The sequence below is a fragment of the Dama dama genome, chromosome 12 (assembly GCF_033118175.1).
Source record: "Dama dama isolate Ldn47 chromosome 12, ASM3311817v1, whole genome shotgun sequence".
Taxonomy (NCBI): Eukaryota; Metazoa; Chordata; class Mammalia; order Artiodactyla; family Cervidae; genus Dama; species Dama dama.
The window spans coordinates 32628886-32654947 of record NC_083692.1 but is presented as its reverse complement, the minus strand read 5'-3'; the positions used below and the strand labels follow the sequence as shown (position 1 = coordinate 32654947).

The window sequence follows — 26062 nt, the reverse complement described above, 5'->3', positions numbered from 1 at the left end:
TCGCCGTCCCCCGGCCCCGCCCCCCGAGCGCCGAGGTCTGTCGGCTGCCGGGTCGGTGGGCCTCCGGGGTCTTACCGGCCTGTTCGCTACCATGCCGCTGTACGAGGGTCTGGGCAGCGGCGGGGAGAAAACGGCGGTCGTGATAGACCTGGGAGAGGCTTTTACCAAGTGAGTGACCGCGTCCGGAAGGGAGGGCGGGTAGCTGAGCCCCAGGCCCAGCCCCGGCCCTCACCGCAGTCTCGGGGACGGCTGGTGAAGCCTCCGCTTCGCCCCCGGGACCTCCTTAAATGACGGCCCCTGTTACCTGCACCGTGGGCGGTGCGAATCCCGGGGATCCGGTGGGCGGTCTGGTTCTGACTCCTAGAGAGGCCCAGGAGGCTTCGAGAGAATTGCCTTCACTGCCGCCCCTGTCGTCACCCCCAAACTGAACGGACCCCTTTGCAGGGGATGACAGCGATGACCTAGGCCCCGCTTATCCTAGTTCTATCTCCTTAGGAAGGTGGCAGCCGAACTGCTTGATGACGGCCTTCATTATTAAACTTTTATTGAACAGAGATGCTATTGGTGCTGGAAATTCAAATGTATCTTGCTTCCCAAGAGTGGGAGGTCGAATTAGGAAGACGAATGCGTAACAATCTGAAACCCTGTAGATACTAGAGATCCTTTGTTGTCCCCCACCACCCTCCCCACAGCTTTTAGATTAGGAAATTTACCGTATTTTAAAAGGCAGTCTGTAAACACGAGGTTAGTGATTCTCAACCTTTTGGATGACATAAATCCTATTGATGGCTGAAAGAAAGCCACAAATACACAAACCTTAAAATACAATCTCAGGGCTTGGTGGACCATCGCAGTGGTCTGTGGAGTCCAGATTGAGAACCCTTGCACCGTTCTCAAGAAAAAAGGAACGTGACAGCCAGAATTGCATATATATAATGGAAACTATTTGAAAAAAATTTGTATACTCCTGAATAGTGCCTGACATACAGTGTGTGTTTAATAAGTATTTGTTGAACAAGTGGTCAGAAGAGCCTGTTTAAGAAATTGGAGGAAACTCCCTGGCGGTCCAGTGGTTAGTTCTTGGTGCTTTCACTGCCAAGGGCCTGCGTTGAATCTCTGGTTGGGAAACTAAGATCCCATAAACTACCAAGCATGGCCAAAAAAACAAAAAACCAGAAAGAATTGGACATCAGGTGCTCCATAATTGAATTAAACATAGTTCTTGGTTCATGATATTCTTTTACTGTTCTATGCAAGATCTCCCGACATATGCATTGTTAAATTTATTTTAAAGGTTTGTTTTAATAGCATAGTAAGTACCTTGAGGCTGACACCCAAAGATAATTACTTTAGGTGTAGTGAGGAAATGAGAAGTGGAATGCTAGTATATAGGAGGATGGTTATTGACAAAGACAACAGGAAGGTGATGAGATGGGTTTATGCATGGAGCCAGTGGGTTTCATCCTGGAGTTTGAGGAGCACTGATACAGGTAAACATGGGGGTGTAAACTAAATGAAGATGGAGAAAGCTATTTGGGAATAGGAGGAGATGAGTACTGAAAACCAGACAGGACAGAAAGAGATAATACTGAGACTGAACTTACATGGTAATCGTTTTTAACAGCATTTTTAGCAAAGTTTTGTTTTATGGGAAACAGAAATGGAAATGCTTAAATAATCAAAAAAGGAAAATTTTTTTTTAAAAAAAGGATGAAATATTTTATGCAATTAAAAAAATGATGGCGGTGAAAACTAATAGTTTGGGCAGAAGCTTATTTTATGAATTCATGTTATATGAACAGTGTGATTATAATTATGTCAGACATGCATAGTTTTAAAAATAGACCAAAGGAAACTTCAGTATGGAAACTAATAATATTAGAATAATGGAATTATGAGTAACATGAACTATAGGAATGAAATCAGAAACTGGAGTTCAGACTCATGTTACCTAAAATTCAAATAAAATTAAAAACTGAAAAGTAACTGCTACCGTCAAATAATACACTGGTTTATTTCACTAGTACTAATTCAAAGTGATTTTATTTTTTTACCTTTAGTTTATTTATGAATGGGCATCCCTGATAGCTCAGTTGGTAAAGAATCTGCCTGCAATGCAGGAGGCCCCGGTTCAATTCCTGGGTCAGGGAGGTCTGCTGGAGAAGGGATAGGCTGCCCACTTCAGTATTCTAGGTCTTCCCGTGTGGCTCAACTGGCAAAGAATCCACCTGCAATACCGGAGACCTGGGCTCGATCCCTGAGTTGGGAAAGTCCCCTGGAGAAGGGAAAAGCTACCCACTCCAGTATTCTGGCCTAGAGAATTCCATGGACGTCCATGGGGTTGCAAAGAGTAGGACACAGCAATTATTAACTTTTCCTTAGTGTTTTTGCCCCTTTGAATACATCAGAGATGTTTCTAGATGTTTTTGTGACCACTGCTTTGAAAAAAATACAGAAAAACCTTGTTTCTGTGACAAATAAATAGAATGAATGTTATAATAGTTGAATGTATCAATTTTCTATTTTATTTGCAGGTGTGGATTTGCTGGAGAAACTGGTCCAAGATGTATAATTCCCAGTGTGATTAAAAAAGCTGGCATGCCTAAGGTATTTTTTTTTAACAAATTAGCAAAATAAATGCTGTACTTTAAAATATTTTTAAATGTGACTTCAAGTAAGATTGATTAGAACAGTGCTAAATGTATAGCTTAGACTATAACCCAAGAAAACTTTTTTGATTATTTAGGTTTAATTTTGCATACCATAAAATTCACTTACTTTAAACATGCGATTCAGTGATTTTTGGTAAATATATCAAGTTATGCAGCCATCATCACAGTTCAGTTTTAGAACATTTTTATCATTCTAATAAGATTTCTAATGTCTGATTATAGTTGATCCTCATTTCTACGCCACCATGGATGTTGTTTCTGTCTCTGTAGATTTGCTTTTTCTGTACAACTTAGATATAAATGTAATTCTATAACATTAAGAGAAAGTTTTTAAACTTAGTAAAATAATTGCATGAGCTTTGTAATGTAATTATAGAATCACTTTATTCTTAACCCTGTTCAGAAATATGAGCCGGATTCTCATTTCTTTATCTGTAATTCAAAGGACCTGTGAAAAACACATTTTTTAAAAGAAACTTTCTTGCCAAAGTTAATTTTGCAGATTAGAAATTGTAGAACAATAAAAAATAATTTTGCATGCCATAAGATTTGCTTGTTAAAATCACATATAGATATTTCTACCATAACTCAATATTTGCATTTCTGAAAAACCTCTCTTTGATTACAAATAAAGACAGGTTTTGGGGAAAAATAGGGTTGGAGCAGATAATTTAAAACCCATGTAACTTTGTAATCCGAGCCCTAGCAAAAACAAAAATTAATACCTCAGGAAAAAATTGGAATAACTTTAAGATGCAACTGACCTGAAGGCTCTCTTGGGGATATTTAAAATAAAATGAAATAGTTGAAACTTGGTTGATGGGTGCTGAGACAATGAAGATACAGAAGTGAGCTCTGAGCCTCTTGAGCTATTGTTAAGGTGGGACCAGGAAGAAATGCAGCCCAATAAAAGGTCTTGAAAGGGTTCACTCTGGTATGGTAGCCCCTGGTACACTGGATCATTTAAACTTTTTAAAAATAAATCTGAAAGAATGCCCATTTCTGTGACCACTGAATTGATGACTTTCTTTACCTTGATGAAGGTTATAACTCTGCTATTATCATTTCAGCTCCTCTTGCCTAATATGAACTGTACAACCTTCCTTATTATATAGACATTATTCCCTTATTAACAAATGCGAGCATATTTGTTTTCATAAAAGCACAAGTTGGAGCAGGCTGCAGTGAATGGAGGCCTTGTGATATATTAGCGTTGACTTAGCACCCTGGTTTGGTAGTGTTTGCTTTATTGCTAATGGTGCATGTTCTTATTCTACCACACATATTTATGAGCTGATTTACTTTGGGACTGTCCCTATATCAACTAAAAGAGAATATCAAGTGGAGTGATACTACAAAAAGACAAGTGTCAGTGCTTTGGGACTAAATAACAGGAATTGAACCAAGTCTGGAGTATTTGATGAAGCCTTTGATGCTTTTTAGTTGATGCTGCTTTTTACTGATGATGCCAAAATAATGCCAGATGAAAGAAAAATGTAATGAGCTTTACTCACTGTGTGTACAGACTTATTCTGTAAACCAGAATGTTTTGTCATCTTGGACATGCCAGTTCTTAAAGATTTCTAATTTAAGTGATTAATCTATTTTAAATATTTGCATCTATTCTAAATACAAATCGCTTTTGATTTATTACCAGAAAATTCATTTGTAAAATAAATAAGCATGTTTAATTTGAGCTTACTTTATTACTGTAAATTAATAAATCATTTTAATTTTTTATAGCCTATCAAAGTTGTACAATATAACATCAACACAGAAGAACTATATTCCTACCTAAAGGAATTCATCCATATACTGTATTTCAGGTAAAATGCAATTGTGTTTTCCTTGCCCCCTGCGTCCAGCTTTTCCTAGTGCCCATAATAGTGATATTTGGTCATATTATTTCGAATGTAAAAGAAAAGGTTAATTTCCAATTGCCATTTTAACTTTTTCTTTTCCAATCTTTTCAGAAGCATGTTTGAAGACTAGAAAACTGGCAAGCATAAGGAAATACTGTGTCCATTAGCAAAGGGAATTGGATAATTTAATTACTGTATTAATACATCCATATAGTGAAACACTGTATTGTCAAAGAAGTTTTATATACATATGTACTGATACAGAAATGTCTTTGATATTGTTAATTAAAATCTTGTAGAACAGCATCTATGGGATGAATATTTCTGTTAAAATATATACATATACATACACAGTAATGATGGAGAAGGAAATGGCAACCCACTCCAATATTCTTGCCTCTGAAATCCCATGGATAGAAGATCCTGGAAGGCTACAGACCATGGGGTTGTGAGGGTCGGACACGACTTAGCCACTAAACAACAAAACACAGTAATGAAAATATTCAAACTGCTGTTAGTTTCTGGTTAGAAGAGGTATAAGGTATTTTTGTACTTTCCAAGTTATAAACTTCTATAATATTTGGAGTCTTGTGAGTATATGCTACTTTTGTAGCTTAAAAAAAGAAAACGTCTTTTTAATTACTCAAGTTAGTATTCATAATAGGCTGTAGTTTTTGTTATCTGAGACAAATGAATACATAGATGTAAATTTCCTGACACAGTGCATGGCATATAATAAGAGATCAAAAATGTTGTCTTTCTGTGGCATATATATTGATATATACAATGGAATACTTCTCAGCCATAAAAAAGAATGAAATTTTGCTATTTGTAGCAATATGGATGGATTTGAATGGCATAATGTGAAGTGAGGGCTTCCCTGGTGGCTCAGATGGTAAAGAATCTGCCTGCAATGCAGGAAACCTGGGTTTGATCCTTGGATCAAGAGGATCCCCTGGAGGAGGGAATGGCTGCCCACTCCAGTGTTCTTGCCTGGAGAATTCCATGGACAGAGGAGCCTGGGGGGCTATAGCGCATGGGGTCTCGTAGAGTCGGACATGACTGAGTGACTGACACATGCAAGGTGAAGTAAGTCAGACAGAAAGACAAAGGTTGTATGTTATCACTTCTTTGTGGACTCTAAAAAATACAGCAAACTAGTGAATGTAACAAAAAAGAAGCAGACTCACAGACAAGGAGAACAAACTAAAGGTTATCAGTGGGGCCACATGGGGTAGGGAGTTGGAGGCACAAACTTTTGGGTATATGATGGGCTCAAGGCTGTGCTGTACAACGTAGGGAATATAGCCAATATTCTGTAATAACTGTAAATGGAAAATAACCTTTAAAAATTGAATTAAAATTTTTATAACATGAAAGTATTCAGTGATAAACGTTGTCTTTTGTGGATCATAAAATGAAGATGTCTTTTTGTTATAAAGCTTCTTAAGTGAAGTGTTACAGTTTCTTTAACCTTAACAAATTGCATTATGTGCAAAAATACAAACTTTTAAACTGTTAAAAATATTACTTTTCAGGCATCTATTGGTGAATCCCAGAGACCGCAGAGTCGTGGTTATTGAGTCTGTATTATGTCCTTCCCACTTCAGAGAGACACTCACTCGTGTTCTTTTCAAGTATTTTGAGGTACCTGTTTTTTATGTTGTTTTTAGTAGGTACTCAAAGCTTAAACTAAAAGGTCCTCATTTTATTTCCTTCTTTGAAAAGAGGAATTGGATGACAAAATAAACTGACCATCTGTTTTCTTTGTATGGTTATTTCATGCATAATTAGCATTTTATCTAATGCATAGATAATCGGATAATTAAAGATTCTTATTTATTGCTCTTTCTCTTACTTATTTTACTACAGGTTTTAAGTTTTGGGTTGGTTTTTTTTTCTCCTGAAGTGAAAATTTCTTTGGTGAAGTTTATGATGTTTTTCTTCCAGGTCTCTCTAGTTTTCATTTTTTAGGTATGCTGACTGTTCTAAATTTTCCAGCTCTTTCATTTTCATTTCATAGGCTTTAAATTCCTATTAAATGAAGTATTCAGATAATATTTCCCATAGAGCAAGTGGACAATGCCAGGAATGACTCTTAGACCTTGATATTAGTGATATTATTCATAATTATCATTTTATATGAGTTAAGTAAGATTATTTTAAAAGACCAAAATTATGACATAAGATGATTACATTTCATAGTAGGCCAAAATCTTTATTATTTAACATTTTAAAAATCTCTGCCTTGGAAATTTAAAGTTTCTTAGCAAGAGTGTATAAAATGTGTACAATATATAAGAAATTGAACACATGTAAATGTAATTTTCATACATTCTACTGAACACAAAATATATCAAAAATCACAATTTATTTATGAGATAAGGGCAGTTAATTTTTCTAAGTTATAATTTAGTAGGACAGATACAGAGTAACAGGTTACATACCCTCCTGTACTTAACTGATGTCACTAAATCAGGAATTCGGTTTGTAATAGAATGCAAAACATAATAAGTTACTTCAGCTCTTATCTAAATAAAATAGATGATTTTCTGTATTTTTACTGAAACTTAGCATTTGAGTTTTGTTTATGTTTGTGTTCTTATCTGGTATATTACCAGAATACCTGCTGTACTTAGACAAGGGAAATATATCCATTATTTTGTTTGCCATTTGGTTATGATGGACTTTCATATTTTGATTGAACATTTATCTGATATTTAGGGTGTTAGATTTGGCAGGATTTTCACTGAAAAGTGTCACTTAGAACTAAGGATTTTTGTAGTTCTTCACTTTTGTTTTTAACTACTATATTATAACATTTAAAAAATGTGACTCATATTATAAACTTGGAGAGTAAGGACAGTCAAGAATTCTTTTTCTCTGTTTCTATTTCAATCATTTTATAGCACTAAATAAAGAATTAACTGATATACTTGAATTCACACATAACCAAAATGTACTGAATACATAAAAACATTCTTTAAGTTCTATAAGTGGTTTCATTTTGAAATGACAATTATAAAGCATTTCTATTAACTCAGTTCTTTCTCTTTTGGAGGAAAAACTGAAAACAATAAAGAGATGGTCCAGAAACACACATTCAAAGAAAATGCTAAATTTAAAAAATAAAGAGATGTCTTTATCATCATTTGAGTTGTGTTTATGTTAGTGTTCTTATCTGGTATAGATAGAAATAGGATGGGGAACACATGTACACCCATGGCTGATTTATGTCAACATATGGCAAAAACCACTACAATATTGTAAAATAGTTAGCCTCCAACTAAAATAAATGAATTTTAAAAAAAGAAATTAAAAAAATTACTAAAATTAAATCAATTAGTGCTTCACACAACCCATGTGCACAGGCTGGCCAAAAAAAAAAAAAGATGATAAAGACATTTCTTTATTTTTTAAATTCAGCATTTTCTTGTTTCCAGTTTCATTGTGTTCAGTTTTTCTTCCAAAAGAGAAAGAACTGAGTTAATAGAAATGCTTTATAATTGTCATTTCAAACTGAAACAACTTATAGAACTTAAAGAATGTTTTTATGTGTTACAGTATATTTTGATTATGTATGAATTCAAGTAAATCAGTTAGTTATTTAGTGCTATAAAATGGTTGAATAAGAATCATAATTATGAATTTTTTCAAATATATTTGAAATGTGAGGAAAATACCTTCAGCTACTGACTTTCATTCTGGTTTTGTTGTTCTCTAGGTTCCGTCTGTCTTGCTTGCTCCAAGTCATCTCATGGCTCTTCTTACACTTGGGATAAACTCTGCCATGGTCCTAGATTGTGGATATAGGGAGAGCCTGGTGTTACCTGTATCTTTTTTGTAAACCAGCTAATTTTACAGTTTTTACTCTAGTTTGAAATAATTAGGCTTACTACAAGTTGTTTTTGTTGCATCAAGCTATTTTGGATTATCATGTACAAATATGACATATGTGGAAAAAATTCACAGGATTTTGAGATTTACATGTACTTTCTATAGAAATTGTCATTATGGCTTGATACCAGTATACACTCCAGAGATCAGATCTAGGATCAAAGAAGTTGGATAGGATAGTCAGGTTTTAAGATAAGTCATATGAAGAGTAATTGTAAACAAATGAGAAAGTTAAATCAAGAAAAATTAAAACTTAATGACAACATGAGATCTGCCTTCAAATAACTGAAGGGCTCATTGTCGAAAAATAAATTCCTTTTTTTTTCTCTCAATTTCCTGAGGCTATCATGGGGACAGTATGGCATAGGGTTTATGAGTTTGGGGTTTGGAATCAAATACATAAGTTTAAGTCTCAGCTAAGCTTTCTAGTTGTATGATGTTGGGCAGGTGGCTTAATCTCCCCTTGGCCCCAGTTTCCTCATCTGTGAAATGGGAATTGTAATAATTGCACCTCATGGGGCATTGTGTGACTAGAGTGGGATCGTGTGTGTAAAGTGTTTAGTGTAGAACCTGGCGCCATAGCTCGCACAGTAAGGGCTACAGTTTTTGTATAATTTGCCATTGGGAAGAACTCCCTAGTGATTTCAGCTGTTTCAAAATGAAATTACTGACTATAAACTGGCCCATTCCCAGTCATTAAATGAATTTAAGTAGAGTATATGTATAAATATTTCTTATAAACGTTAGAGTAGATATTTGCTACATTTGAAAAAGAATTTGAAGTACATAAGTGCAAAACTCTTGGAATTTTGAGCTCTGTATGTGTGTTTGTTAGAAGAAATAATCATGGGAAGGAAATCAAGGATCATTAGCTGCTCAGGAACTGAATTAGGCAGTAGCTTTTTAAAACAGAAAGTATTTTGTGTGTAAGTCTCATAACAACCCTGTGACAAAAAGTATTATATTGAGAAGCTGAAAGTTGAGACAGGTGGCTGACCCAAGTTAATAGAAGTGTCCAGCCAAGATACAAACCCATGTTAGTCTCCAAAGCCAGTGTTCCTACCCATAGACTTTTTGCTTTTCATAAATAATGTACTTTATAAAACATCAGGAAAAACAACATGTAAAATAAGGTAGCAAATCCATAGTACAACATCGTTCACTGTCCTCTCAGCTCTAATAGAAATACAGTGTGAGACATATATAATTTAAAATTTTTCTAAGAGCTACAAATTTTACAAATGTAAATGAAGGAGATGAAATTAGTAGTTATTTTATTTAGTCCAATATATTAAAAAATTATCATTTAAATATATAATTAACACAATGAATTATAATGGTATATTTTATAGGTTTTTTTTTTATTACTCAGTTTTCTAAATTTGTTGTGGAATTTATTCTTATAGTGTATCTTAGTTCAGACCAGCCACATTTCAAGTGCTCAACAGCCACATGTGGACAGTGGCTACTTCATTGAGCACCCAAGCTGTAACAGATGAGCTCTCTGTGTGTGTTGTTTACCGTGTATTTGTGTGTGTATGTTTAGCTATTTTCTTTGGAGAAGAAGAAAGGGCTCTCTGATTTTTCTGTAACTCCTTAAGAATTTAGCCAGCCAAGCTGATGTAGAGTAGTCGTGCAGAGGTGAGGGAAACACATTTTTACCTCCTCAAATAGTGATGTCCTTGACTACCTTGTAGATATATGAAGGAATCCCAGTACTGAATTGTTGGGGAGCACTCCCCTTAGGAGGAAAAGCTCTTCACAAGTAAGTTTCTTGGCATTTAGCACATTGCTTCACCTGTGCCAAAAAAGCAGATGTTAAAGAAATAAAAAACAAAAAATAACAACAGCAACAAAAAGATACTAATTTTTTGACAGTGAGTATATTCATTTTTTAAGGGTAAAACCACTTTTATTTAAAGCATCATGTTCTGTTATGAAGTAAAAGTATTAAATAGGAAAAGGATATCAATTGCAATATTTTAATTACAGTAACTTTTTTTTTCATCTTCAGGGAGTTGGAAACTCAGCTGTTGGAACAATGTACTGTTGACACAGGTGCTGCTAAAGAACAGAGCCTTCCCTCTGTGATGGGTAAAATCATTTTAATCTATTTAAGAGTGGTTTTCATTCAACTCATTTTTTTCCCCCCACATTGCATACTTATTCTTATTTTCTCACATCACTCTGATGTCCTGGCTCTAATTATAAGGTCATTGTTGAGCTGTTGTTAATCACCAGATCTAGTAGTTAAAATTTAATCATTCTTTTCAGAACTTTTGACATCATGGCTTATCATATACTCTGTCTTTTAAAAAATTTTTATTGAAGTATAGTTGATTAACAGTGTTATATTAATTTCTGCCGTGTAGCAAAGTGACTCAGTTATGTGTATATCTTTTTTCATATTATTCTTCACTATGGTTTATCACAAGATATCGAATATAGTTTCCTGTGCTATACAGTAGGACCTTGTTATTTATCTATTCTATATGTACTAGTTTGCATCTGTATTGTCATATACTTCTGATACTGTCTCTTCCCTTAGCTTTCAGGATTTTTCTTCCTTTGTGGTTTTCTTTTATTTCTCCAACTATTCCTTCTTAGTTTCCTCTGCTCTTTCTTTCCCTGCTGATGTTCTTCTAGGGATCCATTTTTTGTTCCTTTTTTTCTCCTGCTCGCTTTTTAAACATGTGATGTCATGTGTTTCCATAACTTTAGCTACATCTGTATGCTGCTGATTCTTAACTGTATCACTGAGCCTGACCCTTCTTCTCAACTTCATATTTTCAGCTCATTTTAGATAGAAACTACACATGCCTCTAGGCATCTCAAACTGAAGGCTTCTAAAAGTAAACACATTATCTCTTCCCCTAAATTCATTCTAACAAATCATTGTTAGATAATTTCTTCCTGAGCTCACATTTTAGGAAACTAGTATATCAATCCTTTCAATTCTCCCTCAGAAATCTGGTTTTTGTCTCTTTTTTTTTTCTGTCCTCCATAGCACAGAACATTTGAAACAAAGACATTGTGAACTAGGTCCTCATTGCTTCTTTCTTGGAGCCTACTCATTGTATCCATTTAGTCTGCTTCATACTCTTGCCAGGGATAACTTTCACAGAATTAATTTGATTTCATTGTTCTTTTGCTTGAGAATTTTTGCTGATCCCCACAGGTTAAAATCCAAATTATCGGTTTGATACACGTTTCTTCACAATCCAACTTTATTCTACCTTTTAACTTAAACTTAGCTTTAGCTTTAACTACTAAACTCAACCCTTTGCACCTTATTTCAGCTGCAGTACATTTCATACCTCTTCCAGGGTATAGTCCTGGCACCATTCATTTATACTGTTTCTTTACCTGGAATGTTTTTCTTTACCTATTTGAGTTTTTGATCTCTCCCCTCTCTGTTACACCCTCAGCAGTATTAATTATAGTACATTTTAACTTTTTCTGTCAATAGACTTTGAGAATCCCTGTCTTATTTATTTTTCAAGTGCCTGGACATTGAATAAATGTTGGAAAGAGAAGGGCAGATTGTTAGGACTTTTATCCTTACATATATTGTTTCCTGTTGTTCTTTAGATAGTTAAGATAATAGCATTCTTTATTCTGTAGATCAGATTATTTATCCACTTCAGATAAACTTTGTTACTGTTTTAGTGTAGTTCAGTGTAGCATCCCAAGATTTTTTTCTTTTTGGTTCACGGCATGTGGGATCATAGTTCCCCAACCAAGGCCACGAACCCATCCCCCTGCAGTGAAAGCACAGAGTCTTAACCACTGGATACCAGGGAAGATACTTGGGGGAAGATATCCCCCAAGATATTTTCAATAAAACTCTTCATTAAAATTGACTTTAACATTTCCTGAAAATTCTGAACTGTGTGTTCTTAGACACTGTTTCTTTTTTTTTTTTTTAACTCTTTAATTGGAGGATAATTGCTTTACAGTGCTGTGTTGGTTTCTGCCATACATCAACAGGAATCAGCCATAGATGTACATATTTTCCTTCTCTCTGGAACCTTTCTCCTGCCCACACCCCATCCCACCCCTCTAGGTTGTCACAGAGCACCGGGTTTGAGCTCGCTGTGTCACCCAGCCAATTCCCACTGGCTGTCTGTTTTACACTCGGTGATGTATCTGTATCAATGCTACTTCTCAGCTTGTCCCACCCTCTCCTTCCACTGCTGTATCTACAAGTCTGCTCTCTATGTCTGCATCTCTGTTGCTGCCATGTGAATAAGTTCATCAGTAGCATTTTTCTAGATTCCATATATATACACATTAATATGTGGTATTTCTCTCTTTTTGACTCCCTTCACTCTGTATCACAGGCTCTTGGTTCATCTAGCTCTCTAGAACTGACTCAAATTCGTTCTTTTTTGTGACTGAGCAACATTCTATTGTATATATGTACCACAGCTGCTTTATCCATTCATCTGTTGATGGACATCTAGATTGGACACCCTTTTCTTAACCAGCTGTTTTGAAGTCTGATTCTAATCTTTCCTTCTCATATGCCCCAGAATCTTGCCTTCATAGTTAGCCATATATTGCCAGTAGTTGAGGAATTAAATCATATCACTGTTTGCTGAAGGATTCACTTAGAAGGGAGGCTCCCCTGATGGCTTAGACAGTAAAGAATCTGCCTGCAGTGTAGAAGACTCAGGTTTCGTTCCGGGTCAGGAAGCTCCCCTGGAGAAGGGCGTGGCTGTCTACTCCAGTATTCTAACCTGGAGAATCATGGACACAGGAGCCTGGCGGGCATGGTCCATGGGATTGCAGAGAGTTAGACAAAACCGTGTGACTAACACTTTTACTTTCCACTTAGGCTCAGAAATGCAAATATATTTTAAATATCTCTTGTCATGGTTTTGGCAAATATTAGATCTAAGTCCTACATATCCTTAAGTGACTTCTTTATTTAGTATTTAGAACCTTGCTCAAAAAAGAATGAATATACTAACTTACAAAGACTAAATACATTGATTTGAAAAGTGTAGTTGAAAAGTAAATTATATGTAAAATATTATACTTATTTTTCTAAATTAGCTGAAATTTAAATAATGACTTTTCAAAGCCAGAGCCAGTGAATGCTTCATTTGCAGCATTTAAATGGCTGTGATTAAACCGCTAAGATTGAGAAGCTCCTTCCCAAAGCCAGCATCTACTCCTAACTAAAATAAGCCTTTTATTTTCAAGCTTGCCTTCCATGTTGCCTAGAGAAAACTTTTTCACATTACCAAATGTCTTTGGCACATGTTGGAATTCATTTGAATATTCCTAGAGAGAGTTTAGCACATGTGAAATGTTACAGTTTTTAGCACTTATTCTTAAATTTGTACTTTCTTTATAATCCAGTTATATTTCTCTCATCTATATATAGCCAGGTTTAAATTGATTTGGAAATCTTTATATTCTTCATGGGATAAATTTTAACATTTATTAGGAGTCTTCAAACTTTTTGATCACACACTGGCCGCACCAGTAAAAAAATTTTGTATATGTACCTGCAATACATACTTATGTTTATACTAATTTATAAAGTTTATGTATATCATTACTATATTATGAAACACAAAAGAATTTGGAAAGGACCATATAATAAAGGTAAAATAATAATTCCAAGGTCATATTTACTAATGGTAAATTTTTTTGCTACCTCTCAAAAAAAGTGTGATTAAATAGTTTATTAATTTTTTAAGATTATGGCTCAACATCTTAAAGATGTGGTTTTTAATTTTAATTCTTTCAGTTTCAGTAACTGACAAGATATGTAGCTCCAGATGGAAGACGTATATGATTACCCTTACTAAATCATGATTCCTTTTATAGCTATAAATTTCTGTCTTCCTTGACATAAATAATTTGTTCTTACAGATTAGACTATTTTTACATATTTAATAATGGGTTAAAAATTCTGAGTTTCAAAGATTCTAAATTTTTGAATCTGACTTGGAAAACTCAGTTTATTGGCAACAAAACTGCATAACAATGATACCATATGCAAACATTATCTTTTAAAATCTTTCTAAAATTTCGAAGAAATCTATATAATAGGTACTTTCTCACTCATTTTTTAAAATGTCACGTTTACCTTGAAGAAAAAATTGTCTATGCATGATCCTTTTTACAAATATGTATTTAGTTAGTATGTCACTCACTGACAGTCATTCATTATCATAGGAAAGATAAGAAAACTTGAAACTTCACTTTTTGTAAAAGAAAAGTAGGTAGCTCATTTTTAAACCTTACTATTTCTTCTAAGTACTTTAACACAAGATAACCAGCAAATCTTTTTGTGGTAGAAAAGATTTCCTTGGTCAGTTCCTAGCCAATGCCATTTATTCTGCTATATTTTTAAGGTCTTTTTTTTTAAATCAAATTTATGAGTATTAGTCACATTCTTTAGTACTTTGTGTACATCTGGCTTCAACTTCTGTGCTTTGGCTTGACTTTGAATGCTGACGTTTCTTCCCTAAAAGGAAACCTGGTTTTTCTATTTGTCTTTAAAAAAAATTATAGTAAAAAAAAAAAATTATAGTACTTTTTAGTAGTTTGCTGAAATGGAAAATGGAAATGTGAGTGCAATTTAATAGACTGTTTCTGCTTATTAAAGTTCTATAGTTGTCAATAAAATTTTTGTTTTAGGTTCAATTCCAGAAGGTATCTTGGAGGACATTAAAGGTAAGCTAAGTTCCTTTTTTTTTCCTTTCATCATTAAGTATTCATTTGGAGGGCATGTTTCTAAGTATTTATACAGATACAAAATGTATTAAATTTATAATGCAGTAACCTAAAACTGCTTAACATATATGCTGTGGAATAATGTATATAAAATTTTGGTTTTTCTTCAGATTTGTGGTAGCTTTTGATATTATTATTTTTTTTAATTTGTCAACACCACCAGCTTGTGGGATCCTAGTTCCCTGACCAGGGATTGAATCCAGGCCCTTGGCCATGAGAGTGCAGAGTTCTAACCACTGGACTTCCTGAGAATTACCTTTTGGCATTACTTTTAATGTACTATTAAAAAAACTTCTCAGTGATAGAGTATACAAAGTTACTAGGGAATTAGTATTTTTCACAGTATGAATTAACAATTATACTGCTTATGAAAGCCACTGATTTTATGTTGTTTAGCATTTTTTTTATACTTTAGTATTTTAAATGCATTTTTATGATGTTAAAAAAGTCGTTTTACTGACTTCAGAAATTCTACAGTTGGGTAAAGTATATTAGATTTACTTTAATAAGATATATTATTAATACTCCTCCTTTGCTAGAGTATATTTTTATGATAATGTTTAAATTGAGTTTTCTGGTATCTTGATTAACTGATACATTTCATTTCATGGAAATGAATACATTTCAGGAAATCAGTTAAACTGTAATGTTCTTCATTACTAAAAGTGTCATGTGAAATTAATACTCTAGAATGTTTAATAGAGAATTAGACAATAATGAATTTTAGAATTAAATGGGACCTGGAGATACTCTGGTACAACTGGGTCCCTGAGATATTAAATGATTTGTTCATTGTCACACAATAGGTAAGGTGAGAGCTAGGGCTGCAAAATGGATCTTGTTCTTCATTATATTGTTTACTTACGTGGCATAATTATCTAAAACCTCTTCAGTTATTATAAAATTTCAGTCATTCATTCTTTTTGCAGAAGCTCAAATAATAGAAGAAATATCTCAAGTGAAATGAATAGTTTCTCTTCCATTCTTCTAGTCCTATTCTCCATAATGTAACAGTTGATAACTTCTTGGAATATTTCTTTCCATATAGCTTCCAACTTGTGAAAAGAAGTTTCCATTAGCCAGGCAAACATCAGATTGGCAAAAATTTGAAAGACATTTAGTGTTTGTGAGATTATGGGAAAATTAATATATTGCTATTAGTAAGAATTGAAAACTGACCTTTTTGGAAGGCACTCTGGCATATTTATAAAAATTGGAAAATATGCACCCTATGCAAGAGGGAATGTTGAATGAAATTTGATGCCTTCATCATACGGATTACCATATGGCTTTTTATTTATTTATTGGGTACCCCAGGTGGGACCCATATAACTTTTAAAAAGGAGGAGATAGATATATTGATTTAGAAGGGTATCAATAATATATGAAGGGAAAAAGCATGTTGCTGGAAAATATGTGTAGTAGAAACCCATTAAATTAAAAACAAATATGCAGTATGTACACTTACTCTCACGTACTTACTGTGTCACTATGCAATACCTAAGTTTTTTTCAATTATTTTAAAATCCTTAAGTGTAATTTATCTGTTCTCAGATTTTTAATTCAGTGAATTTAGTTTCCTTAAAGAAGAACACTTTCATATGCTAAGTATGTAAGATGTTGAGGATCTGAGTATTTACATTTCTTAAATAGTTAATGAAGACTTAAAGTTGTAACTTGAGCACTTAGCTTACTGTCTAACATATTAGCATATCGTAAGTTCCTTTTTTTTTTAAATTATAGTTGACATACAGTATCTCAGGGAACAGCAGACTGATTCTGTTATATATATTCTTCCTCTTTTTTTTTTTTGCCACACCCTGATGTATGTGGGATCTTAGTTCCCCGACCAGGGATCAAACATGTGCCTCATGCTTTGGGAGCACAGAGTTTTAACCACTGGATTGCCAGGGAAGTCCCCACTTGTGCATCTTCTTTTTCAGAATCTTTTCCATTATAGGGTATTACAAGATATTAAATATAGTTCCTTGTGCTATACAGTAGGTCCTTAGCATAGTTTAGATTCTTAACAAGTATATTTTGAATTAGTAAATGTAAAGAATTCTGTATAATATAATGTTTATGTCAACATGTTTTGTAAGTAAGTAACCAAATCATTAGATTTCTTCCTCTCAATGTCAGTTTTGTCCCTACTTGAAAAAAATTTTTTATTTTTTACCTATTTATGAAAATAATTTGAAGCCACTTAATTGTAAAAGGTACTTTGCAGCAGAAATAATATTTAAAAGAATAAATGTTCAAAGTGAAAAAAAGAAGGTGATGTAGTGTGCAAAGAGGGAGAAAAAAACCATGAACTAATGAGTGTTACTGCAGCTAAGGCCAAAATTTAGCTTTGTGTTCTGACCAACCAAGACTTCTTTTAATGTGGCTCTGTGGCAGGAACATGGAACATGTCTTATGGTTCTGTGGTAAATGAAAAGCTTTTTAGATGTGAATAAATTGTAAGCTAACTAAAGACAGAGTTAGTTTATAAAATTGGAAAGAACAGATGATTAACATGTTTACTTGAGTAGCATTGTTTTAACTGGGACATTGACTCAATCACAAACCATAATAATGTCTCCTTTTCTTTTAAGTGCGCACTTGCTTTGTTAGTGATCTGAAGCGTGGACTGAATATCCAGGCAGCAAAATTTAATATTGATGGGAACACTGAGGTAAGCTGAAAAAGAAATGTATATTCTTTTTGCAGTCTGTACTTTGTATACTTATGCTTGTGATATTTATATTTCAGCGTCCCTCACCACCCCCAAATGTTGACTACCCATTAGATGGAGAGAAGATTTTACATGTCCTTGGATCAATCAGGTTAGACCTTAATTTTTACAAGCAAAATAATGAACTAAAATAAATTTATGGCCTTAATATTTTTTAAGCCTTTAGTATTATTAATTTACTAATTATGTGTTTTTCATTAAGCTTCATCATTCATCATTGGGGCTTCCCTGGTAGCTTAGATGGTAAAGCATCTGCCTGCAGTGCACGAGACCCAGGTTCAATTCCTGGATCAGGAAGATCCCCTGGAAAAAGAAATGGCAACTCACTCCATTATTCTTGCCTGGAAAATCCCATAGACAGAGGAGCGTGGCCAGCTACAGTCAGTGGGGCTGCAAAAGAGTCAGACACAACTGAGTGACGAACACACTTTTATCATTATTATTCATCTTTTTAAAACTTAAAATTTTTTTTTCTGTTCTTCATAGTAATTCAGAATTAGCCATTCTTTGAGTTGGAGGATAAAGTATGATACTTTAAAACAGGATTCATCAAACTTTTAAAAAAAGATAATTTTATTTATTTCTGACTGTCTGAGTCTTCATTGCTGTGTGCGCTTTTCTCTCGTTGCAGTGCGTGAGGGCTACTCTCTAGGTGTAGTGTACTCGTTGCGATAGCTGCTCTTGTTGCAGAGCACAAGTTCTAGGGCGCATAGATGTCAGTAGTTGTGACACACAGGCTTGGCATTCGTGGCTCCCAAGCTCTAGTGCCCAGGCTCAGCAGTTGGTGCTTAGGCTTAGTTGCTCTGCAGCATATGGGACCTTCCTGGACCAGGGATCAAACCGGTGTCTCCTACATTGGCAGGCAGGTTCTTTACTACTGAGCCACCAGGAGAGCCCTCAGACTTTTTCTATAAAGGACCAAATGCTAAATACCTGAGGCTTTGTGGGCCATACAATCTCTGTTGAAACTACTCCGCTCTACAGTTGGAGTGCAAAATCAGCCGTGTGTGTGTGTGTGTGTGTGTGTGTGTGTGTTTTCAGTCACGTCCAATTCTGTGCAACCCTATGGACTGTAGCCCACTTGGCTCCTCCTAATGACTTTACAGGCAAGAATACTGGAGTGGATTGCCATTTCCTCCTCCAGGAGATCTAGGAAGTATATAAATGAGTGAGCATGACTTGCATTCCGATAAAACTTTATTTGCAAAAATATACAGTGACTGGATTTGACTTGCAGGCCATAGTTTGCTGATTCCTGTTTTAAAATACTGTCTAGTTAGAATGCATTCTTCCAAAGATACTGAATCTTTAGGACCAGTTAGTAATTCACCTTTTTATTATTCATTTTTCAATCTGATGATGCAATGTAAGTTGCCAAGGACTTGCATAATTATATTGGTAACAGTGTAACTTTTATTTATACCCAAGCTATATGAAATTTGTATTATAAAAGTTTCATCTGTAAAATATTAGATCAGAAAATGCACAGAAAAGAATTACATAAATATGGAAGATCCTGTTAAGATTTTGAGATAATTAGCATAGAGTTTGAGATACTAAAAGGATGAACAGTAACATACAGATGTTAAATATAGTAGATTGGGGAAACAAAAAAGTGACAGTGTAATACTATTTGATAGTAACTTTTTATCATTTTACCTCTTATTTTAAATTATATTCACTTATTTACTGTTTTAAAATTTCTCCTGATTGTTTACTGGAGCCTAGAATAAGAAATGAAGAAAATAAGTGTTTATTTTCTACCCTACCATTTCATTGCTTAAGTCTGTGCATGCTCAGTCACCCAGTTGTGTCCGACTGTTTGTGGCCCCATGGACTGTAGCCCACCAGGCTCCTCTGTCTGTGCAATTTCCCAGGCAAGAATACTGGAGTGGGTTGTCATTTCCTTCTTCAGGGGAATCTTCCTGACCAGGGAGAGAACTTGTGTCTCTGCATTGGCATGTGAATTCTTTACCAGTGAGCCACCTGGGAAGCCCGCATTGCTTAAGTACTACTTGTAAAATTATATCTTTTCAATATTACATTAACGGACAAAGATTTGGAAAAAGAAAACTGATGCTTTGTAAGTATTCAGCTCAACTGGTAGAAGCAAAAGTGTACAGGCCTAGAGGCAGGTGGCTAACTATTGAGTGAATGAGTGTTGAGCATACTTAGGCCTCAGTGTCCTGTACTCGTGAAATGGACAGTTAGCAAGTATGTTGAATATCAGGAAGAGAATTTTATGTTTTGAAAAAGATTCAAAAAACTTTAAAGTAGTATGCATAGTATGGTCTAAATTTTATTTTCACATCATATGTATATTTATATGTATAGTTTTGTATTGCATTGGTGAGGGTTCAGTTTGGATACCAGGTATACAAACCTGAAAATACTGGCTTCAACATGATAGAATTTGTCTCTCACTTAAAAGAAGTTCAGAGATAGATACTCCAAGGATGGTATAAAAATTGTCGCCAGGGACCCGAGATTCCTTCCACCTCTCATCTTTGGGGGCGTAGCCCTTGTTCTTGGGTTCCAGGGTGGTTGCTGGAGTTAGCTGCTACATGTGTCTTCCAAGCATGCAGTCCTAGGGAGGGAAAGAGAAAAGTACTTTGTCTCCTTGTACAGGAGACTGTCTACCAGTCCCACGTACCACATTTGCCTCCATCTCATTGTCTGGTGCTTAGCTATATTCTGCTGCAAGAGAGCCTGTTAAATACAGTATTTCAACTGGGGAGGGGCTTTGTATCCAGCTTAAAGTGGAGTTTTAACTTTTTGTAAATTTTCAAATAATTATAGATTCACAGGAAGTTGCAAAGGTAATATAGATAGGTCCCATGTAACTCCTCAAAGTTTCTCCCAATGGATACATCTTATGTAACCATAGTACAATATTAAAACCAGTAGATTAACATTGGTGCAATGTGTATATACTGTTCTGTGATTTTATCATGTGTAGGTTTCTGCATTCGCCACCACCACCGTCAAGGTAGAGAACTATTCCATCACAACAAAGATTTTCCTTGTGCTACCAAATATAGAGTTCTTTTAATTTGAGAACGAACAGGAAAATGAGTATTTTATTAGGCAACTAGTCATCTTTGCCACGTATTGTTTTTACCAACAAAGAAATACTTTTGGCTGGGTGGGGTAAGGTCTTGTTTGTTTTTGTTGTATCACTATTGATCTGTTTGTTGAATTCCATTAACTTTTACAGACTTTCACTCCTTTTTGTTATTAGGTTTAAGGTGGACAATATATATGTAAATCTATACATGTGTGTGACAGTTGCTCAGTCATGTTCAACTCTCTGCCACCCCATGGACTATATAGCCTTCCAGGCTCCTCTGTCCATGGAATTCTCCGGGCAAGAATACTGGTGTAGGTTGCCATTCCCTTCTTCTGTGGCTCTTCTGAACCCAGGGATTGAACTGGGGTCTCCTGCGTTGCAGGCAGACTCTACTGTTTGAGCCCCTAGGGAAGCCCCCAAAAATCTATACATAGTGATAGTTACAGCTAGTACTTAGGGCATACCTCGTATGTGCCAGGCACTGTTCTAGTAAGTCATTGAGTCTCTATTATAACACCTGTGAGGCTAATACTGTTACTCTTCTCATTTACAAATGCAGACACCTTGTGTTCTAATCATTGCTCTACATTCACATAGTACTTAAAAATATGTCTGTAGACCTATTGTACTGTGTTGTGTTATGTAATGCCAACAAAACACTCTCTGTTCTTAATCTCATTAGAGATTCTGTTGTGGAAATCCTTTTTGAGCAAGATAATGAAGAGAAATCAGTTGCCACTTTAATATTGGATTCCCTTATGCAGGTATTTTTATTTTGTAAATGGTTGCTTTTTATGACTACAGTCCTTTATAAAGAATTTTTTAAAATTTGTATTTTTAATTTTGGTTACATTTTTTATCTTTTATGTGAAATTTTACTGAGTTTTACTTTAGCACTGAGATGTGGTACCGACAGCATTTCACACGCAGGGTAGTTGGTGCTATAGATGTATCATGCATTCTTTTCTATGATGACAATACCAGATTTTTATTTTGTACTTAGTAGTTTCTTCACATGCATGTTTGTGTAGTACTAAGTTTTTCATTCCACAGGGTATATATGGCTCTTTTATGTAATGACTGTGGGGCCATAGAACTCCTATAAAATACTTTGGGAGATATTATCTACTTTTCCTACTCCACTTGGGGACTTTTTTGAAAGTCATAATATTAATGAAGGACTTTAACGTTCCTGATGCTTAGAGAGAACTGTTGTGGAAACAATTTTTCCAAGAATGTTATCTTACCTCTTGACAGCTGACTCTGGATATCATGGAAATAGTACCTTTGAAAAATTAGGTTTCCATGAAAAGTTATTTCTTCTTATGATTTTTGCTCGACTCAGACATTCTACCCTGAAAATGAGAATACTCCCATATTACTACTATATGCCCTCTGGAATTTAAATTTCTACACTATTAGCTTTCTAAATCTTTAAGGATTTATTTAAGTACATGGTAATAATCTTTAAGTACATGGTAATATTATCATGCTGGTATATTTGTCACATGACAAAATCCATTGTTAAAGAAACCTTGCTGTGACCCTTTTTTGTGATACAAATGATCACCTAATAATCTGTATATTTTCTTAAATTCAATCAGGCATTATTTATACGGTTAAAGTTAATTCTATATATTTTTTTTCTTTTTACTAACAGTGCCCAATAGACACCAGGAAGCAGCTAGCAGAGAATTTGGTAGTCATAGGTGGCACGTCTATGTTGCCAGGTTTCCTTCACAGACTACTTGCAGAAATAAGATATTTGGTAGAAAAACCAAAATATAAAAAAACGCTTGCCACCAAGACATTCCGGATTCATACTCCACCTGCAAAGGCTAATTGTGTAGCATGGCTGGGAGGTAAGAATTTTTTTGTTTGTTGGTTTGTTCTGGGCTTACCTTGAAGCTTGCAGAATCTTACTTGTCTGACTGGGAATTGAACCCAGACCCCTAGAAGTGTAAGTGAAGAGTCCTCACCACTAGACCACCAGGGAATTCCCAAGAATTTCATTTTTTAAAATAATGATTATATAGTAATTGGTTCCTGAATAACATGACTAATGGTTATAGATGATTCGTTATTAGAAATTGCCTACTTCGTTAACTAATAGAATAACTAATCAATTTTCTTTGATCATTTACTTTTCCTTAAATTATTAATTTTCAGAATTATGTATGTATTTTCTCTTGGCATTTGCACTTTGATTTTTTTAAAATTAACTTCTCTCCAATTAAAGTCATCCCACGTATAGAGTTTTGGCTAAGAAAACTAAGATTATTATTTATTTTGTGTACAGAGTTGAAAATATTTCCACCTCACTCTATCTGCATTTATTATTTTTTTTTTTTTAAAAACATTTATTTTTATTTATTTGGCTGCATAGAGTCTTAGCTGTAGCATGTGGGATCTAGTTCCCTGACCAGGGATCGAACCCAGGCCCCCTATTATCAGGAGTGCAGAGTCTTAGCCACTGGACCACCAGGGAGTTCCCTCTACCTGCATTTAAACATAGTAACACTTAATCATTTTCACTATAATCTAGTTTAGGCCATTTAAGTTATTTTCAACACAAGAGTTTTGGCTTACCCTGTTTTTCAAAATACAGGATATAGAACAGCTTAACTGTAATTCATCTAAAGACTGTGAATATGCTTTACTGAATTTTACCCATTCTCTCTTGTCATATAATGAAGTGGATATGTATGTACATAAAATTTTCTAGTAAAAGTTTTCATATCAGCTATAAAATTTTTTTTTTAACCACACAGGAGCTATTTTTGGAGCACTGCAAGACATACTTGGGAGCCGTTCAGTCTCAAAGGATTATTATAACCAGACAGGCCGTATACCTGATTGGTGTTCTCTTAATAATCCACCTTTAGAAATGATGTTCGATGTTGGGAAGAGTCAGCCACCTCTGATGAAGAGAGCATTTTCCACTGAGAAGTGAAAGTTTGATTAAAATTCAACTTTGCTTCTTTTCAAGTATCTCATCAATTAGAAGCAAATTGTACAAAGTATATAGAATGCTGTTAGAGACGACTTTAGTAGAAGTGAAAGCATTTCTGTAATTATTTGGCACATTAATATTTAATCATTTTGACTGGTTTCTCTTGTGTAATGGTAGAATGGTAGCTGATGCTTATGAAAGTAGTTGTATTTATATCAATAAAATATACTAAAGTGGTTTCATTTTGGAGATTTGTTACAAGTTCATTTTTTAAAAAGAGGAAAAGCATCTCTCCATAATTCACATAATCTGTCCTGGGCATCAGAGACTTCATTAATTTCATATTGTCATCAATTATTTCATCTAAAGAATAATGTTACCATTTCTAGTTATTTCAAATATTTACATGGGTTTGTGTCTTAAGATCCTTTGTTTTGATGTTTGTGTCTAGGTTATAATAATGCTATTTTTGGACTGATAATTTTGGGTAGCATAGTTAAGCATTTGGTAAGCAAAATGTGGAAATGCTCACTTTCTTTATAGTTTATGAATTTCTAAGGAAAAAGATATTTCATTTTAATGCAAAGATACTCATGCATTTTTATGCAACTGCTGTTTAAACATGTATTCATAATGTCTTTAATCTTTTGTGCTTTTTATTTTCTAAAAGCAGGGTTCTTTGTAATATGTACTCAGTCATTGTTTAATTTTTTATTTTTGTTTTTCTTCCTTTGTTTTTAATGAACTACCTCTTACTAGAATTTTGCTGGTTTCATTCTTTCTAAGTACCTGTGAAGGTGGGAAATATATATGTATTCTCGTAGTCCTGAAGACTGAGTAAGAATTTATACATTTTTTAGACTATATGTCCCAAGTCTGTTTTTACTCATAGTTTGATCCTTTTGTTTGTCCTTTTTCTATAGCCTTCCTAGTTTTGGTATGTGCTCTGTATATGAAGATACTAACACCAAGAAACACTTGAAAGAGTTGGTTCCTGGCATTAAGAATAGGAAAGGATTCATTTTTATCTTTGTGTGTGTGTTACTTTTTAAAGTACATCTATGTTTACTTTGTCACCGTATACTACTATTTTAGTAGCCCCAAACTATGATTCATTCAGTATTTATTGACTCTCTGCTGTGTACCTTGTATAGTTTTAGATCCTGTAAATGCTACAACAGTAAGACATGGACCTCTGCCCTTGGAAGGGTTACAGGTTAGCAGAAGTGGATGTGTACACAACTGATGATACAAAACAGAATGTGGTATGTGCCATCAAGGGATCCATTGCTTGTTGCCGATGTATTTAGTTCTGACCAGTGCGCCAAGGAAACTTCATAGAGGAGGCTTCTGACCTTGTTCCTGAAGAATGAGGAGAATATCCATAATTGGGGATTACTCCAGCCTAAGTGAACTGATTTCTCTGCACAAAATCTTAAAGCATTTGGCAGTGAGATGAGGCATTACTAAAATAATTTACAATTAGACCACAAAGAACTTGAAAGCCATATTAAACCAGTAAATAAAATTGAAAATTCAGTTTCTCAATATATTCATTCCTAAAGTGAGACTTCTCCGTCTTCTCAACTTACCATTTTCCACAGCACCCTTTTCCCCAAAGTAGTGCTCTTTCCCATAAGCACATTATCTGTAACAAGGCACTTACAGTTTCACTTTGTATTTGCTTCTATTCAGGTTTTATCTTCTTTGTGGAATATAAGCTCCATAAGAACCAAGCTCCATTTCTTAACTTTGAAATCTCTTAAGTGTACTAGGCCAGGAATAGGTGTGCTACTAATAGTTGTGTGGATTCAGTATTAACATTATCTCTTGTTGTAAACATAAAGTTATCTTTTGTAGCATTGGATGATTTATTAAGAGGTTTTCATTACTGAATAATATAAAACATAAGGTCTGTAGCTGAAATACAACTTTATAGATACTATAAAGTGGCAGATACCAGAGATTGAGGTTAAGAAATGGAGCCCTCTGTTAAGGGTTGAATTGTGTGCATTAGAGATGTTATAAGTTCTAGCTCCTGTGAATGTGGCCTTACTTGCAGGTATAACCACATTAAGATGGGATTATTAGGATGGGCTCTAATCAGACACTAGG

The 26062-nt window shown here is 34.6% G+C and overlaps 1 protein-coding gene across 1 annotated transcript; it reads left to right on the top strand.

Annotated features, from left to right (window-relative positions):
• Nucleotides 1–25486, top strand: ACTR10 (actin related protein 10). Its single transcript, XM_061156966.1, has 13 exons — nt 1–168; nt 2535–2607; nt 4416–4498; nt 6073–6181; nt 8259–8366; nt 10129–10196; nt 10446–10525; nt 15092–15127; nt 17785–17864; nt 17942–18015; nt 21677–21758; nt 22655–22856; nt 23766–25486. The coding sequence occupies exons 1-13, from the start codon at nt 92–94 to the stop codon at nt 23945–23947; spliced, it is 1254 nt and encodes a 417-aa protein (XP_061012949.1). The 5' UTR covers nt 1–91; the 3' UTR covers nt 23948–25486.
• The last annotated feature ends 576 nt before the right edge of the window (nt 25487–26062 follow it).

Excerpts from the sequence above, each read along its gene's own strand:
- ACTR10 (XM_061156966.1), top strand. The coding sequence starts at position 92 with ATGCCGCTGTACGAGGGTCTGGGCAGCGGCGGGGAGAAAACGGCGGTC. Across the intron at positions 10,526-15,091 it reads GAGCCTTCCCTCTGTGATGG|GTTCAATTCCAGAAGGTATC; the intron begins GTAAAATCATTT and ends TTTTTGTTTTAG. Across the intron at positions 15,128-17,784 it reads TATCTTGGAGGACATTAAAG|TGCGCACTTGCTTTGTTAGT; the intron begins GTAAGCTAAGTT and ends TTTTCTTTTAAG.